At 39.3% G+C, this 23,609-nt stretch overlaps 1 protein-coding gene across 8 annotated transcripts in view; it reads right to left on the bottom strand.

The window, feature by feature from the left end:
• The window catches only part of MTBP (MDM2 binding protein), an 88,809-nt gene that overhangs the window by 39,768 nt on the left and 25,432 nt on the right, over positions 1–23,609 (bottom strand). For all 8 annotated transcript variants that reach the window (XR_016235919.1, XR_016235920.1, XM_051844784.3 and 5 more), the window contains one exon: positions 648–821. Coding sequence is in view for 6 of the 8 variants with exons in the window: in XM_051844784.3 (XP_051700744.2) it covers positions 648–821 (174 nt within the window). In the remaining 2 variants the exon portion in view is untranslated. The remainder of the gene's footprint in view (positions 1–647; positions 822–23,609) is intronic.

Here is a 23,609-nt window from a genome sequence, read left to right as displayed (position 1 = left end):
CACAATGCTGTGAAGAAACCCATGCTGACACGAAAAAAATCAGCCCTCATCTCTTCAAGTCATCCTGGCCCAGACACCAAACATTGGGGTGAGGAAGCCATCTTAGACACCAAGCCCTGCAGAGTGTTCAAATGACTGGCGCCCCAGATAGAAGTGACCATAATCACATATGAGAGCTCAAAACAGAAACACTGGCTGAATCCACTCAACTCAGAGTCATGAGAGGGAACAACAAATTGTTTATAAGGTATACTTGGGGTAGTCTGTCATGCAGCAATGTATAACAAAGATTAGGGAGAAAAGTAAAGATGGGCAGTGAAACAGAACCAGAGGCCTGAAAGTAAATGAAAAATAGATTACAGTAAAATATTATGAGTCTATAGTAGAAAATACTAAAAACTTCTTATTTTGAACTGAATGTTGATCTACTAAATATTTCTAGGTGCAACATTAAGTGAATTAATTCTCTGCACTTTAAATTGTAAAAATGTGTTATGTTTAAAATAAAAAGTAATTTAATGAAAGAAATGGAGTTTGGGGGAAGTAATTTTATTAAATGCCTAATATTTCTACTTAAAACCACATAAAAGTTAACTATGTTTACAAACAAATGTAAAAATATTTTTCTGTCCAATATTAACACTTACTCAGTTTGGCTTCTTCTGTCTCAGTCTGCATCTTCCCATGAATTAAGCTGAGTGTAAATGAGCCACTGATCTGGTTGGCTGAGTGTATCAATGTGGCTTTACATCTTCTATTGCCATTACCTTGTACCAAGAGATAATAGCTAGAAAACTCCCCTTTCACTTCAACATCTGGAACTAAAGAAAAATAATTATCCTTAAATATGAAAATTCAGCACACAACACAGCAGAACCATACACTGACTCGCAAGATACAATAAAGTTTGTATGTTACTTCAAAGCAAGCCATTTCAGAGTTAATGGTAGTCCATTGCATTGAGAAAACTGCTAAAGCAAAGTCATAACCAAAATAATATTCACAAAGCATCAATATTTTATTTTAAATTAAAACTGTGTATTCAGGGTTGGCACTGTGGTGTAAATAGGTTAAGCTGACACCTGTGATGCAGGCATACCATATGGACATTGGTTCAAGACTTGGCTGCTCCACTTCCAATGCAGCTTGCTGCTAACATGCCTGGGAAAGCAGTGGAAGATGGCCTAAGTCCTTGGACTCTGGCACCTATGTGGGAGACCTGGATGAAGCTCCTGGCTCTTGGCTTCAGATTGGCGCAGCCTGGGCCTTTGGGGCCAACTGTAGCGTGATTGAAGATCTCTCTATCTCTCTCTGTGTATCTCTCCCTCTCTGTAACTCTGACTTTCAAATAAAATAAATTTAAGTGTATTCATCCATTAACTTTTGATGTGGCTTACTAGAATTTCACAGTATCTTTCTTACATAACCTCACTCATAATATACTACTATTTCCAGCTCTAGTCCTTTATAGCATAATAAACAGACTCCTGCAAGCACATGCAACTCAATAGCTGAGAGCAGAAGTGTACAGATAAACTTAAGAGTAGCTTTTTCTTGCAGTGGGCATCTATGATATACTTTACAGAGGGAATAAGGGGCATCATTAGTCTGGCATGTCAGTTACATGAAGGTCAGTTAGGACAGCTTCCGATATACTTTAAAAATAGAAGTGGAGCCTTTTTGTTGAAGATGCTGTGGTAGACATAAGCATTTATTTTCACTATCTCCTGAAATTTCACTAAATGAAAATAAAAAGATTTTTAAAACAGGATTTACTACAATGATTAATATTTGGAGAAAACAGCAACTAAGATTTTGAAATCATGAAAGCATACGAACAACTGGTAACACAGCTCAATCTCTCAGTTGCTATGAAAGCTGAGAAAAACAGTGGAGAAAGTCCAGAAGAATTAAATTTTATATTATAAACACCCCCAAAGGGCTATGGAATAGTGTCCCTAGATAGCACTGGAAGTGAAATGAAGTAATAATAGAAGATATGTGAAAGTTGGGTTGAGAGCAGTTAGACCCCCTGATACCTCTTTATATTATGCAGGCAAATTATTATCCTTCCCTAACCACGAAAATTAGAGGTTTATTCTTGGGAGAAAGCAAGACAAGGTGTCTCTGGCCTGGGAGATAGAAGATAGAGTAGGAAGTTTGGGTTCTGATTGTTAATCAAAGTCAGGGATGGGAACCATTTTTTGTGCTAAGAGCCATTTGGATACTTACAACATCATTTGTGGATCATATAAAATTATCAGCTTAAAAGTTAGCCTGCTCTAGATTTACTGAATTTCTGTCCTGCCTGTGATTGCCTTGGCAAGACCATAACAAAAGACACAGGCCCTATGTGACCCACAGGCTGGATGTTCCCTATCCCTGATCTAAGTGAGTGCTTACATATTGTGTATCATGGCCCCTTAACGTTCCTTTTCCTACGTAACTTCCAGGATTTTGGAAACCAGATAGCAGAATTGGGCCTTCTCTTAAGACATACGGCCACCACTAGAGGAAAGACTAAAGAATCTCAACATTGTGACTGTGTGGGGAGGAAAGTAAGGGAGGATGCAGGGAGTAGTTATCTAATGTAATATCCTAGTGAGAGCAGTCCAAAGTGAAGAACACAGTCAGCAATTTTTTTTTTTTTTTTGGACAGGCAGAGTGGACAGTGAGAGAGAGAGAGAGAGACAAAGGTCGTCCTTTTCTGTTGGTTCACCCCACAATGGCCGCTGCAGCCAGCACACCACTCTGATCCGAAGCCAGGAGCCAGGTGCTTCTGATCTCCCATGCAGGTGCAGGGCCCAAAGACTTGGGCCATCCTCCACTGCACTCCTGGGCCACAGCAGAGAGCTGGCCTGGAAGAGGAGCAACCGGGACAGAACCAGTGCCCCGACCGGGACTAGAACCCAGTGTGCCAGCGCCACAGGCGGAGGATTAGCCTATTGAGCCGTGGTACCGGCCAACAGTCAGTAAGCTTTAATCACGCACCTACACTACCAAACATTCCAACCAGTTTTCTAATATTCTATCAAATGTGAACGGCTAGCCAAAAATTATTTGACCTCAAAGAAAGTTTCCCATATGAAAATCAGAGACCAAAATAAATATGAAACTTGTAGCTTTGTTTTAATTGGCTTATAGATAAAAGATTGCTCATAAATTTAAACTACTAAAATTAGTCAAAGATTATTTTGATTCATATGACCTGAATCTCTATCAGATGTTTTAAATCTGTTGGTAGAAAGAAACTAAAAACTTTTTATATGTTAGTGCTTGAGTTTGCTGGTTAAAGAAGCAGCTACACCATGTTAGATGTTAAAGAGTTGTTTCCAAATATGTGCACTCTTGCTTTGAATTTTGTAGAAGGCATTGGATCTTCCAGTAAATGTTTTCCTAAGTTGTTATTTCATGGTTGAAATTGCTTGCTAAGTTTTCATTCAATATTGCTATTGTCAATAAGCAAACTGGGACTTGCTCCCTCATTTCTCTATTCTCTTCAAGGTGGGAAACTGACTCTATACTGAAGGACTCTCCAAGGTGCACAATTTGATTTTCAGATCTTATAAAAGGGATGGCTAATATTTTTCTGTAATAGCATGGCCAAAATGAGAGCTTAAATTATAATTTAAAAGCTAGATTTACTTCGTCATCAGCACAGTAAACAGGCAAAACCTCCCTTTCAGACCAAAGAGAGAGAAAGTTTTAAAGTGAGGACACAGCTTTCCTCATGGGCATTGTCTATTTCACCAAAAAAACCACTACCAGAATCTGCCTGTGACTACAGACTTCTAGTTTAGGCCACAAAGATTAGAGACGGGACTTGAGCACCCATTCAACTTGCATCCTCTGGTCTGCTTTTAAAAACTCAGGAGGAAAAGAAATCACAGAAGCAATGTGAAGATAGGTGGCAGGCCTGTTAAAGGCTGCTCTATACAGTGATCTGCCATCAAGGAAGACCCAACAGGCCAGTCCACTACGTTGGTTTTCAATGTGGAAAGCCTGGGCTTCAGCAGAAGTCAGCTTATGAAGAGCCCTGGCAGCTCTGCCAGCCAAGAGTTTGAATCACTGGAAACGGAACTGCCCTGGAGTCAAAGGACTCCCAGGTCAGAGCCACAGACCTTGCTAGCTCTAAGCTGAAAAGCCCTTCACTTGACCCAACTTCCAAAGTAACCACCACTGCTTCTTCCCTCCTAGGTTTCCTATCCGAGTCACGGCACCATTATGTCGCTCCCCCTCTTCGCGGAGGAACGACACTGGACCCTGCGCTGTTCTTTTGTCTGCTCGGCCCTTCCCAGGTTTGCTGCTGGTTCTTCCCGGGTTGGCTGCCGATCCTTCCACCTCCGTGGAAGGGCGGCTCCCCCTGCCACTTTCCCCACTTCTGCGGGGGAGCGGCACACCGCCGGCCAGCTCTCTCGGGGGCTGCTCAGATGTTATCCGGATGTTCCCTTTAGATGTTCCTGGTGCATGTTGTCTCTCTCCTCCTTTATAGTCCTCTTCCACCAATCCCAACTCTGCTGCCCACACGCCGAGGAGCAGGAGCAGCTCCTGCAGTTTATTGGCCGAACTGGAGGCAGCTGTGTAGAAGCTGTTTACTCCTCTCCCAGTGCCATATTGTGGGAGAGCAGATGCATAGAATAAGTCTTAATTCCAGTAACTTAGTCTAGTCCGAGTTGCTCCCCACACCTTGGACCAAAGGTCTCGGAGAGATTTCCTACACATAAATGATTGACAGAATAGTACGCAGTATGGCTCCAATTATGAGAACTGGTTACATAACCATAATAATGAAAACAATGAATGTTAACCTAAAATTACTATAGTCCATTTTAAAGGTCAGAAAAATAAAAATAATGTAAGTCAACAGAAAATATACTACACTTTTAAAAGATCAACAATATAAGAAATGGGCAAAGGACCTCAATAAACAGTTTTCAAAAGAAGAAACACAAATGGTCAACAAATATATGAAAAAATGCTCAACAGCACTAGCCATCAGGGAAATGTAAATCAAACATAAACCAAGGCTGGCCGCCATGGCTCACTAGGCTAATCCTCCGCCTGCGGCGCCGGCACCCCGAGTTCTAGTCCCAGTTGGGGTGCCGGTTCTGTCCCGATTGCTCCTCTTCCAGTCCAGCTCTCTGCCGTGGCCCAGGAAGGCAGTGGAGGATGGCCCAAGTCCTTGGGCCCTGCACCCACATGGGAGACCAGGAGAAAGCACCTGGCTCATGGCTTCGGATCAGCGTAGCGTGCTGGCCGTAGCGGCCACTTGGGGGGTGAACCAACGGAAGGAAGACCTTTCTCTCTCTCTCTCACTAACTCTGCCTGTCAAAAAACAAAACAAACAAACAAACAAAAAACAAACAACAACAAAAAAACCTTAAACCAAAAGCTCACTCCTGTCAGAATGGCTAAAATCGAAGACAGTAACAAATGCTGGCAAGGACACGGAGAAAGGGGAACACTTCTACACTGTTGGTGGGAATGCAAATTAGTGCAGCCACTGTGGAAAACAGTATGGAGATTTCTTAAAAAACTGGAAATAGACTTTCCACATAATCCAGCAATCCCACTACTGGTTATATATACACAAAAGACACGTATCAAAGAAATACCTGCACTATCAAGTTTATAGCAACACTGTTCACAATAGCCAAAAACTGTAATCAACCAAGGTGTTCAACATAAGATGAATAAAGAAAATGTGGTATACACAATGGAATATTATTCAGCTATAAAAAACAATGAAATTCTACCACTTGCATTAAAATGGGTACAACTGGAGGGCATCCTGTTGAGTGAAATAAGGCAGACACAGAAAGACAAATACCACATGTTCTCCCTTGTATGTGGGGGCTTAGATTAAAAAGAAGAAAAAGGAAAACAAATCAAAAAACAAGAGAAAGAAATGCCTGTATGTATCAGCACTGCTGCAAATACAGTTTTATAAAACTTTGTTTTATACAATTATCAAACTAATGGTTAAGAATGTTATACTACTATAGTTTTAATGAACTGTGATTACTGTAAAATGTATTGTATAAAAGCAAAATGGTCATTTTTCCATTCAATTATTGCTTAGAGCTGATGTCTATATTCCCACTAAGGGTCTTTTTGCTTTTTACTTGTTAAACGTCTTATCTGGTAAAGCACTAAGCCTTTTTACTGTAATGCAAATTTAATATATATTATCTCAAAAACTAAAGGAAGAGGAAAGAAGGGTGGGAGGCAAAGAGGGAGGAAGGGAACATTATTATATTCTTAGAATTGTATCTATGAACTATGTTAAATCTGTTAAAAACTAAGACTTTTTAAAACTATTAAAAAGTTATCTCAAAAATAAAGTTAAAAAGAATACTACCATGCAGAAAAAATTTTTAATTAAAAACAATAGAAATCCACAATCTGGGAAATATAAACAATTGATACTTTTGGATTTGAAAACAGTTGCTTCTGGAGAAAGAAATGAAAAGGGAAATGAAATACCTTCAGAGTTGTATGCCCATCAACACAATCTAACTTTAAAACATTTGATCCCCCCAAAAAAGAAACCCCATACTCAATAGCAGAGTGACTGTGGTAGGGGTGTTCCCAGAATGAAGAAAAGAACAAAGACAAAGCAATGTGGCCTAATCAGTATCAGTGTACATGCCTCATACATAGCCCTGTAGCAACCCTGTGCCTTAGAGTACCCAATCAGAATGTATGCAACCACATAAGGGGGACAAAGGGACTAAAATTATAAAAGGGAACTAGCCAAAGGTTATATAAGGCAATGCTCTGCTGTGTGCACCTTGTCCTCTGCATGAAATCTGCTGAGCCAGTGCCTGCAGGAATAAACACTGCTTCCTGCTAAAAGCCTCGGTTGGTTCACGAATCCCGCTACATGACTGCTTACTTCACAAATCTCATAATCTATTAAAATATAACAACTTGGACCGGCGCTGTGGCGTAGAGGGTAAAGCCGCTGCCTGCAGTGCTGGCATCCCATGTGGGTGCCGGTTCCAGTCCTGGCTGCTCCATTTCCGATCCAGCTCTCCGCTACATCCTGGGAAAGCGGTAGAAGATGGCCCAAGTCCTTGGGCCCCTGAACTCATGTGAGAAGACCCAGAAGAAGTTCCTGGCTCCTGGCTTTGGACTGGCACAGCTCCGGCCATTGAGGCCAGTTAGTGAACAAGCAGATGGAAGACCTCTCTCCCTCTCTCTCTCCCTCTCCCCTCAACCTCCTGCCTCTTCTTCTCTGTGTAGCTCTGACTTTCGAACAAATAAATCTTTAAAAAAAAAATAACAACTTTGTCTGCTAAATTATGCATGTGTGACTTTGATTAAAAGAAACTTTGATTAAATGATTAAATGCAAGAAATAGGTATTCATTATTTACTCATAAGCTCTATAGTAAAGGATAAAAATTACAGAAATAACAGAATAGCACTGACCACCACAAAAGCATTAATATTTAGATATGATTACATTTCTATACTTTATATTTACATAAAAAGTTATGGCTAATAACAAAGCCAAAACTGATGCTAACGGGGGAGCATGGAAAGAGAGTTAAAGGGCACTCATAAACAGATGCTCAAGGTGTTGTGATACTAGAATATCTGGGTCAGTCAAGGAATGCTATGTGAAGAATCAGAAAAAGGATGGAAGTGTGAAGAAAAGAGTGAAATGTAACAATGAAGAATAAACTAATATCAGCACTATATATGCTTCTCTGCCGTAAGGACTACTACATCATGTTCAGCCTCACAGCCCCAAAAGCTGTAGCACATGGTAGGTGTGCAGTAAATGTTGACTGATTCATGAAAAGAGAAACAAATGACTCAAGTTGTCATGTGGTCTGAGCATTAATTATGCAGGTTTGCTTGGAATATCAACTGAAGAAAAATAATAGTGGGGCCAGCACTTTGGCATAGTGGATAAACCAGCCACTTGTAATGCGGCATCCCACGTGGGCGCCGGATCGAGTCCCAGCTGCTCCACTTCCTATCCAGCTCCCTGCTATGGTCTGGGAAAGCAGTAGAACACGGCCCAAGTGCCTGGGTCCCTGCACCCACATGGGAGGCCAGGAGGAAGCTCCTAGATCCTGGCTTCAGATCAGCACAGATCCGGCTGTTGCAGCCAACTGGGGAGTGAACCAGAAGATGTAAGACCTCTCTCTCTCTTGCTCTCTGTAACTCTTTCAAATAATAGTGATGATATAAAACTAAACAGTGTCAATGATGTAAAAGATCTCCACAAGAAGCCACTTGAAAATTCTGCAAATAACTAAAGACAATCGAGAGGAATCGACCCTGCTCCAACCTCAGGGAATGTTTAATACCAGCATGACTCTTCCCCTAACACCCATGAATTTGTCTTACTCAAAAGTCAACATTCTTCTTATTCTGATCTCACTCTGAACATGATATTTCAACCATTTTTATTAGCTCCTGCAAACTCTCAAGCATTGCAAGTTTGCCCTCATTTTATTTCCTTGAAGTATTCTCTCTTTGCAATCTTATTTGCCCCTGACTGTACCAATCCAAGGCAATACATTAGGTTAGTGAGAGTTTCTTCTTAAAAGGTTATCTACATCTCTATTTCCCTTATGTTTACTTTAGGGACTAGCAGAAAAGCAGGTGAGATAATCTATTAATGTACTTCCCAGCACTACAAGTACATCTGGTAAAATTATCCTAGGGCTTTAGGGTAAATTAATAAATATTTATTCTGGAAAATATACTAAGACTGGGTAAAAAACTGTGAGAGTGACATCACATTGGCCATGACCTGCTTTTCCCAGCCCACTCACAGCACAGATGGACAGAAAGCTCCAACTGCAGCAGATAGGGCTCTCAGCTCAGTTTAAGGTTACAGCGTATCAGGGGAGGTGCTTGCTGCCTGTGCTTCCGATGCTCTTGAGTTACTGATAAGTATGAGTACAGAAAAAAACTCCCTCCCTCCCTCCCTCCACTTGATAGCCACTTAGGTTACAGACTCCAGCCCAAAATAGGCTACCTGGGAATAATTGGGCCCCCACTCATAAACCGGACAGAAGTTCTGTGCTAGCTGAGAGAAGTATAGTATATAAGACCAGAAGCCACCACTTCAGCCTAGTGCACGTTGAGAGATTTAGCCCAGGGTACAAGACATTAAGTACAAAGGGCGCTAAAGTTCTTCCCAAAGAAACTGACTTTATCTGTAACAGAGTGTGGGGAAGTTTAAGCCTAAAGGTGGTCATAAAAATAATGAGGACTTGCTAATAGGTAAATAAAAGGAGTCTAGTAGTTCATTTAACAGAAACTAGCAAAAGATCTAGTTCAAAGAGAGACCAAGGAGTCAAGAGGAGCTGTCCTGGTGTCAGAACCCAATAGAAAAACTGGTCTCAAAAGTTACCCAAATTTAACTCCATCAGCAATTTAAATGACTGTGAAGCAATTTAGCTAGGAAGCACTCTAGAAAACTATAAAGCAATAAGCTGGCAATTAGTGCAGTCTAACTGCTGGGGGTGATACCAAGTGAGGCAGACAAGGAAGAGATGGGGAAGGGGAGAGGGAGAGGAAGACAGCCCTGCAAAAACCACCTTATTCATGGGGTGAATTTGCGCACAATGAAGGCTGTGACCTCTGAGAAGTGAAGCCAGTACCTTCACACAGCTGAGAAAAAGCACTTTTTTAAAATAGCCGAGCCAACTCACAGAACAAGCAAACAGCAAAATAAACCTACTCACAGAGGGAAAGGAATCACATTCCAGTTGCCACAATGACAATGCTTAAAATGTCATTTTATTATTATTTTTTTTTTACAAATAATTAATTTGAAAGGTTCCAAGAGTGACAGAGAGACAGAGATAAACACTGATCTTGGATTCCCTTGGCCAGGCCAAAGCTGAGAATGGGGAACATGCTCTGGGTCTCCCATGTAAGTAGCAGGGACCAAATTATTTGGATCATCTTCTACCTAGCACCTTAGCTACTGCTCCAAATTCCTCCCAAAATGTCATTTTCATGAAAAAAGTATGAGACATATAAAGAAGCAGGAATGGGTAATACATACAGAAGGAAAAAAGTGGAAGAATATGCTGATGACAAGGTCCAAATGTTAGATATAATAAAGGTTTCAAATTAAACATTAGAAATATGCTCAAAGAACTAAACGAAGTGGGGGCTGGAGTCCTGGCACTGTAGGTTAAGCCACTGCCTTTGACACCAGCATCCCATATGAACACAGGTTCCAGCTCCCTGCTAACGTGCTCAGGAAAGCAGCAAAGATGGCTCAAGTACTTGGGCCACTGCCTCCCACATAGGATACCCAAATGAAGTTCCTGGCTTCTGGCTTCAGCCTGGCCCAGACAAGGCTGCGAAAGTCATTTGGGGAGTGAACCAGTGGATTGGAAGATCTTTTTCTCTGTGTCTCTAACTCTCTCTCTATAACTCTGCCTTTCAAATAAATAAAATCCATAAATAAATAAAACCGTGCTTAAAGAGGGGAAAGATGATAATGTCTCATGAAGTAAAGAAATAAACGGACAGGTATACTAATAAAATAACCAAATAGAAAGTGTGAAAGAGGACAATAGATCAAATAAAATAACTGAAATCATACAAAATATGAGTTTCCATTTCCATATAGTACAATTGGAACCAATATAGAAAGAATTTTGGTAAATTAAAAAATATGTGGATGTGAAACACGCTTCTAAATAACCAAAGGTCCAAAGAAGAAATCACAAAGAAAACTAAAAAATACTGTAAGATGAATGAAAATAAAGATACAATATACTAAAACCTGTAAAATGTAGTTAAAACAATGCTGAGAAAGACTTGTAGTTATTAATGCCTTGTGCAAAGAAAGGCAGAGGGAAAGGAGGACGATCCGTTGTCAATACCCTAAATTAAACTCATGGATTTATACTCAAAATAATTAAAATGTAGATTCATAGCAGCATTATGAATATTTATAGTAGCCCCAAAGTGTAAATGGCCCAAATGTTCTTCAACTAATGCATGGATACACAAAATGTGGTATGCCCCAACGATGGAATATTACACAGCAATTCAAAGGGCAAAGTACTGGTTCATAACATTTGAAGCTTGCAATCACTATGTTAAATGAAAGAACCCAGTTATCAACACTAGATATCATATGATGACACTTATGTGAAATATCTAGGGGACATGGGTTATGAATGGGGAGTAGCTGCCAATGGGTACAGGTTTTTATTCAATGGAGATAAAACTATCCAAAATTGATAGTGCTGTTTGTACAACTCTGTAATTATACCAAAAAGAGTGAACTGAATACTTTAACAGGATAAAACCTATGCAATGTGAATAACTTAATAAAATTGCCTTTAAAATTTATCTTTAGCATATAATGTAAAATTCTACTTATAAAAAAAGTTCTTCATAGTACACAATTACACAACAAAAGGTCTTTTATATTGTAGCTGGACTGCTACAAATTTCTAAGAAAAAAACTACTATATTATTATTACTGGAGTAACCATTAATTTTACATATATGAGCATAATGTGGGTTAAACACTATCCCCCAAAATAGACATTAAGTAGAAAAAACAATTTTTGCAAATGTGCACGACATATTAATTCTACTAAATAGTGGTTTTACAAAAAAAACTTAAATAAAAGAAATAAATAAAAGAAAGGAAAAATAGTTGTTAACAGGTTTTTCTGGACACCAAAGTTTGCTGATAGATATGGTGACCTTTGGGGGCAGCACTATGGTGCAGCAGGTTAACGTCCTGGTCTGAAGTGCCGGGCATCCATGTGGGCGCCAGTTTGAGTCCTGGCTGCTCCACTTCCAATCCAGCTCTCTGCTATGTCCTGGGAAAGCAGTAAAAGATGGCCCAAGTCCTTGGGCCCCTGTACCCACATGGGGGACCCGGAAGAAGCTCCTGGCTCCTGGCTCCGGATCGGCGCAGCTCCAGCCACTGCGGCCATCTGGGGAGTGAATCAATGGATGCACTACCTCTCTCTCTGTAACTCTTTCAAATAAATACAATAAATCTTAAAAAAAAAAAAAAAAAAAGAAGATACAGTGACCTTTATTATCTTGGCACTTTGCCAACTCAAGTTGTCTTCAATCCATGACTTCCTTTCCATATCTACTTTAAATCCCATCATCCTAATCAGCATTTTAATTACGAAAACCTGTAATTACAGCAACCTTATTTTTCTCAAAAGAAAAATATTTACTTTAAAGAACTCCCCTAGCTATAATGACTACACAATTACTAGAAAACGTTGTTCAAGATTAGGTAGGTATTAACAGAAGACTTATTAAATAACTTTTATTAAAGTACCATAGAGTATAACAGATTTACAATTAGCATAATTATACAATTCTCATTATTCTTCCTAAAGAAAGGAGAAAATGATAATAAAAGAACTTTCTATTTCAACTGTCATATTTACACTATGGCCTGTTAAAGGGATGTTTAAGTTACATGACCCTTCTCTACATTCTGGGTATATCACACAAATAAATGTGAAAAATAGGAACTGCCAACTGTGCATTATTTGCATCAAATTTTACAAACATATAGAACAATGAAGGCATATATTAGAGTTTCATTAGCAAAAATATTACCATATGATAAAAATCAGATGATAAAAATCAGGTGATAGTCTATATCAACAAGCTTCTTAGTGGTTTTAAAAATACTCTTGCAGGGGCTAGTGCTGTGGCTTAGTGAGTAAAGCCACCGCCTGCAGTGCCAGCATCCCTTGTGGGTACCAGTTCAAGTCCCAGCTGCTCGTTTTGTTCCAGCTCTCTGCTATGGCCTGGGAAAGCAGTGGAAGATGGCCCATGTCCTTGGGCCCATGCACCCACATGGGAGACCTGGAAGACACTCCTGGCTCTTGGCTTCAGATCAGCTCAGCTCTGGCTGTTGTAGCCAAATGGGGAGTGAGCCAGCAGATGGAAGACCTCTTTCTCTGACTCTCATTCTCTCTCTGCGTAACTCTTTGAAATAAAATAAATCTTTCAAAAAAATTCTTGCTTTCTTAACAGAATATAAAAATAAAATCACATTAACTTAAAAGTGAAATAATAGTCCATGTAATGGAAGGAAAAAAATATATCCTAGGACAATTAAGGAAACGAGATATGCTGGTTAAGTGATATTCTGACAATTATGCTCCTAAAGAAATAGTAAAACAATATAACCACTTATTTTAAGTCATGTGCAAAAAAATGGATGCAACTGGAAACCATTATACTTAGTGAAATAAACCAGTCCCAAAAAGCCAGATATGTCTTCCCTGATTGGGGGTAACTAATAGAGTACCTAAAATGTAACATTTTGGAGTGAAATGGACATTTTGAGATTTGATCATTGTTTACAGCCCTTGTCTCTTCTGTTAAGGAACAGTGTTTTTTTTTTTCTTCTTCTTCTTCTTCTTCACATTATTTGTTGAACTCTTACTTAGTGTAGGGTTAACCTATACTAAGTGTAGGTTACTTACAGTAAACTGAAAGTAGATCACTGTAAAAATTAAGTGTGGGAATGGGAGGGAAGTGGAAGGAGGGCTGCAGCATGGGCAGGAGGGAGGGTAGAGTAGGAAATATCACTATGTTCCTAAATCTGTATATATGAAATACATGAAACTTGTATACCTTAAATAAAATTGAAGAAAAAATCATGCCAAAAATTAAAGAAAATGTAGTCTTCAACGGAGGCTTTTTTTTTTTTTTTTGAAATTATTTAATAGGCAGACAGGGAGGCACTGCCATCTGCTGGTTCATTCCCCAAATGCCTGCAATGAAAGGGGCTGGGTCAGGCTTTTGCAGGAAGTTTAGGACTCAATCTAGATTTCCCACTTAGGTGTCAGGGACCCAAGTACTTGAGCTACCACCTGCTCCCTCCCAGGGTGAGTATGAGCAGGAAGCTGGAATCAGGAGCAGAGCTGCGACCTGAACCCAAGTATTCTGATATGGGATGCCAGCAGCCGAAACAGGCATCTTAGTCACTACACCTGCTCCCCAACACACACCATGTGGGCATTGTAGCAAGTTACATTCTTCCCATCAATTATATCACTGTTTAATTCTTTTGACAGGCAGAGTTAGGCAGTGAGACAGAGAGAGACAGAGAGAAAGGTCTTCCTTTTTCCGTTGGTTCACCCACCAAATGGCCGCTGAGGCCAGTGCACTGCACCCATCCAAAGCCAGGAGCCAGGTGCTTCCTCCTGGTCTCCCATGCAGGTGCAGGGCTCAGGCACTTGGGCCATCCTCCACTGCCTTCCCAGGCCACAGCAGAGAGCTGGACTGGAAAGAGGAGCAACCGGGACAGAATCCGGTGCCCCAACCGGGACTAGAGCCCGGGGTGCCGGAGCCGCAGGTGGAGGATTAGCCTAGTGAGCTGCGGTGTCGGCCCACTGTTTTAATTCTACACCAAATTTTTTAAATAGCCATTAGGGCCACATGGAGAAGCGCAAGAAAAAGTCCATCTATTTTCAAAGAACATATTCAAAAAAACTATACCTAGTCTGATTTCTTACCATTTTCATCATTTAAGTTTTGAACAATTTAGCATAAAACTTAGCTGCCATTGAGACTGTCACCCAAAATGCCTGGGGCTCAATTCTAGAAAGAACTTAAATGGTTTTAAAAAATAACAGTATTGTTGAACAGGTATATGAAGTCTCCCACTGTGAATATGGGGAAAAAACGCAAAAGGATTTAAACATTCCACCATGACTGTTACATGTTTAGATAGATGCTAAGTCTGTTTTTCATTTTATTTGAAAGGCAGAGGGAGAGATCTTCTATTTGCTGGTACGTTCCCCAGTGTCCACAGCAGCCACAGCTGGGTCAGGCCAAAGCCAGTAACCCAGACCTCAATTTGGATCTCCCACATAGGTGGCAGGGAGCCAAGTATTTCAGCCATCATCACCTACCACGCCCTGAGTACACATTAGCAGGAAGCAGGATCAGAAGTGGAGGAGCCAGCAGTTGAACCAGGCACTCCAATATAGGCTGCAGGCAAATCACAAGTAGTCACTTAACTGCTGCATTAATCACTGGCCCGATTATTTTAAATAAGTACCATTAAAATCATACACAGTATATTCTCTCAGTTAAAATACAGTAGAAGCTGCCACAGTCAACAAATTCTTAATTTCATGAACAGTTTGACTCAAATAAGCTTGGGATATACTAAGCAAATCTAACAAACCCCCACTTCCTGGATAAAGAAACAAAGGCTTTGAGCAGTGATTCTCAATTTTTCTCTGCCTTTAGACTCTGAAGAACTCCCTTCAGGAACAGTGACTCTCTAGGCTAGGGCTGAAGAGAGAAGCACCTAGGGCAGGGGTTCTCAGTCTCAGGTGCAGATCTGAATTACTTGGGTGAGTCACTCTTACAAACTACTGATGGCCTGGGTCAAATGCAGAGATTCAAAGGGAGTTGTTCTCAGGCGGCGACCAGATTTACTTTTTAAAAAATAACTGTCAAAATGATTCTAATTGGTGGTTGGTTTTAAGAATCACTGAACTAATAAGAGGAAGAAAACTCTGCATTTAGATCAAAGGACCTTCAAGTGACTCTCATAAAAATACAGGCCTAACAAGGTATAATTTAGAAATATATGTACATGCATATATGAAAGTGCAAGTTTAATGAATACAGGGAAATTTACACAATTGTGCATCCATTACTAAAATCCAGTTTTGGAAAATTTCCATCATACTTTTGCAGTCAACCTCCCCTCTTATCCATGACTATAGGCAACCACTGATTTGCATTCTGTCTTTTGTCTGTCACAGATTTTATATAAATGATCACAATAATCTCGTCTGATTTTATAAACTAGCATGTTTTAGAGGTACACCCCAAACTTTTTATTCCTTTTATTGCTGAAGAGTATTTCACTGTATGGCAAAAAGCCAAACTATTTAAACAGCAGTTTATGGATATTTGAATAGTTTTCAATTCCTAGCTGTCATAAGTAAAGCCTTTATAAACATTTCCTTAGAAGGCTTGGTGAGAACATATGTTCTCATTTCTCCTAGGAATGAAAGCACTGGGTTGTACAGCTAAGTCTAACTGCCAAACTGTTCTCCATAGTAGCTGTATTATTATACATCACAGCAACAATGTGTGAGGTCTGCAGTTTCTCCGCATCCTCATCAACATTTGATAGTTCTTAATTAAAGCTGAGCTAGTGAGTGTACTGCAGAACCACATTTTCGTGTAATTTGCATTTCCCCAAAGACTTAAGTTGCTGGGCGTCTTTTACATGTGCTTTAGTAGCTATTCATTTTTCTTCTGTGAAAAAAAAGTATCTGCTTAGGTCTTACCCACTTATTAACTGTGTTGTTTTATAAGAATTGACCAGGGCCAGCACTGTGGCTCAGTGGGTTAATGCCCTGGCCTGAAGCACCGGCATCCCATATGGGCGCCGGTTATAGTCCCCGCTGCTCCACTTCCTATCCAGCTCTCTGCTATGGCCTGGGAAAGCAGAAGATGGTCCAAGTCCTTGGTCCCCTGCACCTACGTGGGAGACCCAGAAGCTCCTGGCTCCAGATCGGCGCAGCTCCGACCATTGCAGCCACCTGGGGAGTGAACCATCAGATGGAAGACCTCTCTGTGCCTCTCCTCTTTCTGTGTAACTTGACTTACAAATAAATAAAAATAGAATGACCATTGTCAGATATATGACTGGCAATATTTTTTAAAACAGTGAGTATTTGCTTTTTAATTATCTTAGTATTTTTCAAAAAGGGGATATTTTAAATTTTGCTTAATTTTAATTTACCAATCTTTTTTTCAATGGATTTTACTTTTGCTAAACACCTATGTTATCACATGAAAATTTTATAGTTTTAGGTCTTAAATGAGGGTATAGAATTCTTTTTGAGATAACTCCGGGGAAAATCAAAGTCTCTATATAACTTTTCCCTGTGCACTGTGTTGAGAAGACTACCCTTTCCCCAGGGCACCTTTGCCTCTACTCTGTTCCACTGATCAATGTGTATCCTCAGTCTAAAATCACAGTATTGATTGATCACTGTTGCTTTATAGTAGGTTATGAAATCAAGTAGTGTAAATTTACAAATGTTTTCTTCAAAAGCATTTTGGCCATTCTAAATCCTCTGCAACTCTATACGGATTTAGAATCACTGTGTAGTTTCTATTTAAGGTTCCGCTAAACTCTCGATAGGTTTTGGGTTGGATTTAACAGATAATTTAGAAAGAAGTACTTTCTTAATAATATTGACTTTCCCAATCTATAAATCTGATGTCACTCTGCATTTGCATTTTAATTATTCTCAGTAATGTTTTGTGGTTTTGACTGTACAGCTATTATACTTCTTCTGGCACATACTTCTCAACATTTTATTCACTGATTGTTCTACTTCCTTCCTTCACTTGGATTAGGTTTTCTTGCATCTTGAGGCTGATGTTTAGATTACTGATCTTAGAGATTTTGTTTATGCCAAAGTAAACATTTAAGATCTTGGGACTACTTTTACTGCTTTCCATAAATTTGATTTTCCCTCCACTCAGTTAAAACTATTTTGTAATTATACTTTTGGTTTCATCTTTGATCTACAAATTATTTGGCAGTGTGTTGATTTTCAAACATTTTAGGGATTTCAGATTTTTCTATGGCTCATTTCTAACTATATTGTAATCTTAGAACATGATATATTATTTCTGTCTTTTTAAGAGGAAATTTTTTTAAAGGCTTAGCATATGTATGGTCTGTTAAGTAGAATGTCCCACATGTGCTTGGAAAGAATGAGTATGTTCTTGGGTAGAATGTTTAATAATGTCAGTAGAGTCAGACCGGTTTTGAGTGTTCACCACTGTATTCCTCCCACATAGAATAATGTCTTGTAATCAGCAGTCACACAATAAACATTTAATGACTGAAAGGACACTTTGCTCTGCCACTAAAACTGTTTCCAGGTACCTGCAGTACCATAGTGCAGGTTATTACTCCACCTGCGGCGCTGGCATCCCATATGGTGCCAGTTCTAGTCCTGGCTGCTCCTCTTCCAATCCAGCTCTCTGCTATGGCCTAGGAAAGCAGTAGAAGATGGCCCAAGTCCTTGGGCCCCTGCACCTGTGTGGGAGACCCGAAGCTCCTGGCTCCTGGCTTTGGATCAGCACAGCTCCAGCCATTGCGGTCATTTTGGGGAGTGAACCAATTGAAGGAAGACCTTTATGTCTCTCCCTCTCATTTTCTGTAACTCTAGCTCTCAAAATCTTAAAAAAAAAAAAAAAAAAAAAAAAAAAATCCGCTTCCAAAACTTTCTGCAGAATCCTTTGTGCTGTTTCTCACGAGAGTCAATTATACATCATTTATACTGTTTCATTTTCACCCTGTTTCAGCTCACTATTCTGGAACACTTTTATCAGGTTGATTTCAGCATGAAGGCGGCACACAGTTCATCATTTCACAACTTTCCAACAGTCCATAGCCCTATCCCTTATAAACATTTTCATTAGAAGACTTGTGTGTCAACAAAACAGTAAGACATGATTTTCGCTAAGCACATCTTTAAAGTTTTTCATTTCAAAAGAATTCCAAAGAAAAAGCAATAAAAATCAGGATTATAAAATTATTGACATAAAAATACAAATTAGACATTGTTTTGTTACATAAAAATAAATGACTCTACAACATCAAGAAGCAAAATAAGACAACATTTTTAAAAGTCTTTTCAACAGAAGCTCTACACAACGTAATAAAAGACATGAAGTATAGCCTTTAGGTGATTCAGAATTGGCTGAAAATCCTGCCCCCTGACATTTAAGAAATATCTTGATTTCTCTGTTCTGCAGTTTTCTTATTTGTAATATTAAGTTTTTTTAAATCTACTTTTCAGTATTACTTTGAGAATCAAAGATAATGAATGCAATTAGATGGCAGATAGGTTTTTAATATTTGTAGCTAATATTTTTATTGCACAAACTTATGACTTGTTTATGTTGCAGACAATGTTCATTCAATTTTTTGACAATTTCATAAAATATCTGAGAATTTATCATTAGGTAGGCAGTCTTCCTTACAGTTATGGTTTTTCAATATAATTCTACATATACAAGCTATTCTTTAGAAATATAATAGGGCATAGATAATGGTATTTGTTCACATAGTTCTGTTTTTTTTTTTCCTGGGTATTTCACTGAACAACACATTTCAAAAAGCATTCTTTTGCTAATGTAACTTAGCCATATTTGTACTTCAAATTGAGCGTGATTTGTCTGTTTTAGTTCAAATCATCTGAAAAGGCATCAATTTTTGATCAACAAAAACAGCAACATTTAAACTAATACATTTATATATTTTATTTCATCAAGGGATGAAATGTACAGAACTGATAGAAGACTGGGACACACATTTTGGTTCACATTGCCAGAGTATAGTCTATTCAAAGCTTTTTTTTATTTTTCTGGACAACAGTTATTACCTGGAAATACATACTTTAAAGTAATACTGTTGAGTACCAGCTACCATTGAGTATCTACTGTCAAGCACACACAGTTAGTATATTAGACAGTGGTTATGTGCTAAAGAAGAAAACACAAAGCTTGGAAGGCAGATATAAAGTTAGAAGAATGAAATTTAGAGGGGATAGAAAAACGGGTCATGAATGTAAAAATACTCTGGAGTAAAGGCCTGCAAAAACTAAGAGATCTAACAACATGCTTTCCTGGCTAAGAATTACACTTGCTATCCTTACTGCATGAGGGTAAGGATTAAGTTCTACATACTGCTTGTACAGCATTGAAACCAATGCCTAGCACACTATATTTTCAATAAAAATATCTATTGGAAAAAAGGAGTATTTCATACTCAACAAATTGAGTTGTTTTTCCCACAAATGGTAGTTTAACCACTGCATACACATCTTGCTATTCTTACACGGTGTATCTAGTTACCACTAGTAACTACTAGTTACTACTACGTACAATATTATAGTTAAGACTTAAAATTACTAGTCAATTACTCCTAAATGTTATAGTAATACTTACAATTAATTTTCAATGTCCATTTTCTATGGAGCAGTATAAATTCCCTGAGAGGAAGATCCAAGTCTATTTGCTTGATCGCTAATTCCCATGTTAAACTACAATGCCTGATGTGCAGTATCTGCTCCATATTTAAATAAATGAATGAAAGGTATTACCAACTGACTCAATGAATAATAAAGTCACAAAAGAATAAAATCAGGGAATAGTTTTATGAAGTAATATAAAGTTTAGTCTGGAGACTATGGATTATGTAGGAGAACAACAGAACATTTGGGCATAATTCAGTAGGAAGTAGAGAAAGTGATGGTTTAGGGGATGCTCTGAGTTGAAAAGTTGTTTAGAATGGTGAGAGTCAATCATTACTGGCAAGTTGTTTAGAATGCTGAGAGTCAATCATTAATGGTGCTAGGACACAGATATGAAATATTGAAGATGTAAGAGTTATAAACACTTTTATACTTGTGGGGAGCAATCCGGACTGGACTGAGTTACTGGAATTAAGACTTATTCTATGTATCTGCTCTCCCACAATATGGCGCTGGGAGAGAAGTAAACAGCTTCCGCACAGCTGCCTCCAGTTCAACCAATAAACTGTAGGACTTGCTCCTGATTGGAGGAGAGCAGCGTACTCGGCGTGTGGGCAGCCGAGTTGGGATTGGCAGAGAAGGACTATAAAGGAGGAGAGAGACGGCATGCACCGGGAACATCTAAGGGGAACATGTAGCTGAAGGAACACCTGTGCAGCCCCCGAGAAGAGCCAGCCGGTGGTGTGCCGCTCCCCTGCGGAAGTGGGGAATGTGGCCAGGGGGAACTGCCCTTCCACGGAGGTGGAAGGGATAGTAGCCAACCCGGGAAGAACCAGCAGCAAACCCGGGGAGGGCCGAGCAGACGAAAGAACAGCGCAGGGTCCTGTGTCGTTCCTCCACGAAGAGGGGGAGCGACAATACTTAGTAATAACTAAGCTTCTCTATTTTTACCAAAAGAGCTCTGTACATGGATTTGTAATGAATTTCCCCCTTCAATTAGGGTTACGGGTAGAACAGAATTTAATAATCAACTGTACAATTTCTGTTTCTACTAAGATGAAAAAATACTGTAAAGCATAAGTTTAATTAGCCCTTAATGAACTGGTCTAATCAGTAATCAACAATCTGGCTTCAAAGATTATCATGTGATCTACACCTTATTATTAGACAGAAGTTACCAATATTAACCTTCCAAATCCGAGATGATAATTTTTTAAAATGAAATCAAGCCACATAAACTACTTTTTTTTGACAGGCAGAGTGGACAGTGAGAGAGAGAGACCGAGAGAAAGGTCTTCCTTTGCTGTTGGTTCACCCTCCAATGGCCGCCGCGCTGTGGCCGGCGCACCGCGCTGATCCGATGGCAGGAGCCAGGAGCCAGGTGCTTTTCCTGGTCTCCCATGGGGTGCAGGGCCCAAGCACCTGGGCCATCCTCCACTGCACTCCCTGGCCACAGCAGAGAGCTGGCCTGGAAGAGGGGCAACTGGGACAGAATCCGGCGCCCCGACCGGAACTAGAACCCGGTGTGCCGGCGCCGTTAGGCGGAGGATTAGCCTAGTGAGCCGCGGCGCCGGCCCATAAACTACTTTCTTAAAGTTGCAATGAAAATCAAGCACAAAATCCCAACTTCAGTAAATTTTAAATAAATTACCTTAAAATTAGAACCTCCAATATAGTAGCTATTTGAAATTGCAGTTACAAAAGAAAAAATGATAGATGGGTTATCCAAAATAAACTGTTTATGTATTAGATGTTAGTATTCAGTAATATCAATCAGTTTTAGAAATATGTGATAAGAAATGACTAATGTCACCCTACAATTTCATATGGTATCAGTGGACATTGCCACTCAGCAAGTCTATTTCTGATTTTGTTTTTGCAACTGCCCAAATCATCAGGTATACATTTATTCCTTGAGAGGAACGGGAAAGTGTTAAGACTATAATTACTCATGTACTACTACAGTGTAACAAGCTGTATTAATATCCTCTTTCCCTCCTCATTAGCCTGAGGCTAAGACTGCATTAGGTCAAATGCCTTGGAACTGCCCTCCACCTTACTTTTATGCTGTCAACACACTCCTCACTTGACTACAAACTCCATGAGGGGCAGGATCACAAATCTACCTCCTTAAGTATAAGGATCCAATCTGAGTCTCCTTTATTACTCATACTTTGTATTCCATATTTTTACTCCATATTCCATATGTTTATTTTGGTCATGCTAATGATTATAACTAAGGTTTTCAACAACCATTCACTAAATTACTTTTTAACTTTTCTTCCACTTTTGCCTTAATCAAAGAATTTTCATATCCTTGGCTATCTTTTATAGCCATACTTTCCATGAACTGTTTTTATTTCAACCATTCCTAATTATTACCTGCATGCACATATGGCAGGTTTTTACAGTAGTGGCTTCTCAGTATTCACACCTTCTTGATTTTGAGCCATTCTTGTGACAATGTTAAATAACAGAATCTGGCAGAAGTGATATTGGGCCAGTTCTTAGAATTAACCTTAAAAAGTCTCAGCAGCTTCAACTATTCTGTGTTCATAAAAATTCTAGAGCACTTGCTAAAGAGATCACGTGAAGAGACCATACAGCAAGGAAAAAGACTTGGAGAGGCTACAAGGAGAAAAGCAGCCAGTTTTGTCTCTACATCCCAGCTGAACGCAGCCTCCAATTACTCCACAGAGTTCAATGCAGCCACATCAGTGACCACTGGTGAGGTACACAAGAACCACCTGGATGGGCTCATGTTAGCTCTCCCAAACCACCCAGTTTTAGGCAGTTTGTTACATAACAGGTAGGCAAAGCCTCTGGTAAACTCAACATCAAACTCACTAGCCCTGACTCTATTCTAGAGATCTAGACCTAAATTTCAAAGGACAGATTTAAAATTTCATGTAGTTATCTTGCTTGCATCTCAAATTCAACATCTGTTAAAATAAAATCCAGCATTTCCACTATTTCTTATATAGTACTGTAAGCCACTCATTTAAAAACTATATTTCTCAAATTTCAGGGTTCTCTGCAGTATTCTTACAGGTTTCTCCTAAAACAGTACTGGTAGACATGCACTGTATCTTATTATAGTTCTTAGTAAATTACATCATGGGTCACAAAAACTAACTGTAAGCTCAAGTTCTTGTTCAGTTTTTTAAAACCACTGAAACTGAAGCAAAAAGGTATGATAACTCACACTCTTAACCGGCTCTATGACTTTGAGAAAGTAACAAGCCACAATTACCACATGAATACTAGAATTTGGGTTTAAATAATTTCTAGTTTTATAACAGAAATTAAGATTTCATTTTTATGGTGAAACTCTGAACATACCAGATTATTAGAGAAGCAATCACAGAGTATAAGAGCACAGAGCCTGGGTTCAAATCCTTGGGGAAATTGCAGTCTTATTATTAACTGGCAGAGCCAGGATTGGTACCACAGTTGACAGTTAATAGCTCTGTTACTTCTCCAAGTCCCAGTTTCCTCATTTGTAAAATGAGGATAAAAATAAGCCTATGGGTCATCATAAAAAATAAATCGATATTTTTAAAGTATTCAGAACATTTTATACTAT

This window comes from Oryctolagus cuniculus, chromosome 6 (assembly GCF_051225735.1).
Source record: "Oryctolagus cuniculus isolate XC-2025 breed Fujian yellow rabbit chromosome 6, ASM5122573v1, whole genome shotgun sequence".
In the NCBI taxonomy this organism is placed as follows: domain Eukaryota; kingdom Metazoa; phylum Chordata; class Mammalia; order Lagomorpha; family Leporidae; genus Oryctolagus; species Oryctolagus cuniculus.
Note: the sequence above shows the minus strand (reverse complement) of the source record. Positions and strands in the feature narration are given on the sequence as shown.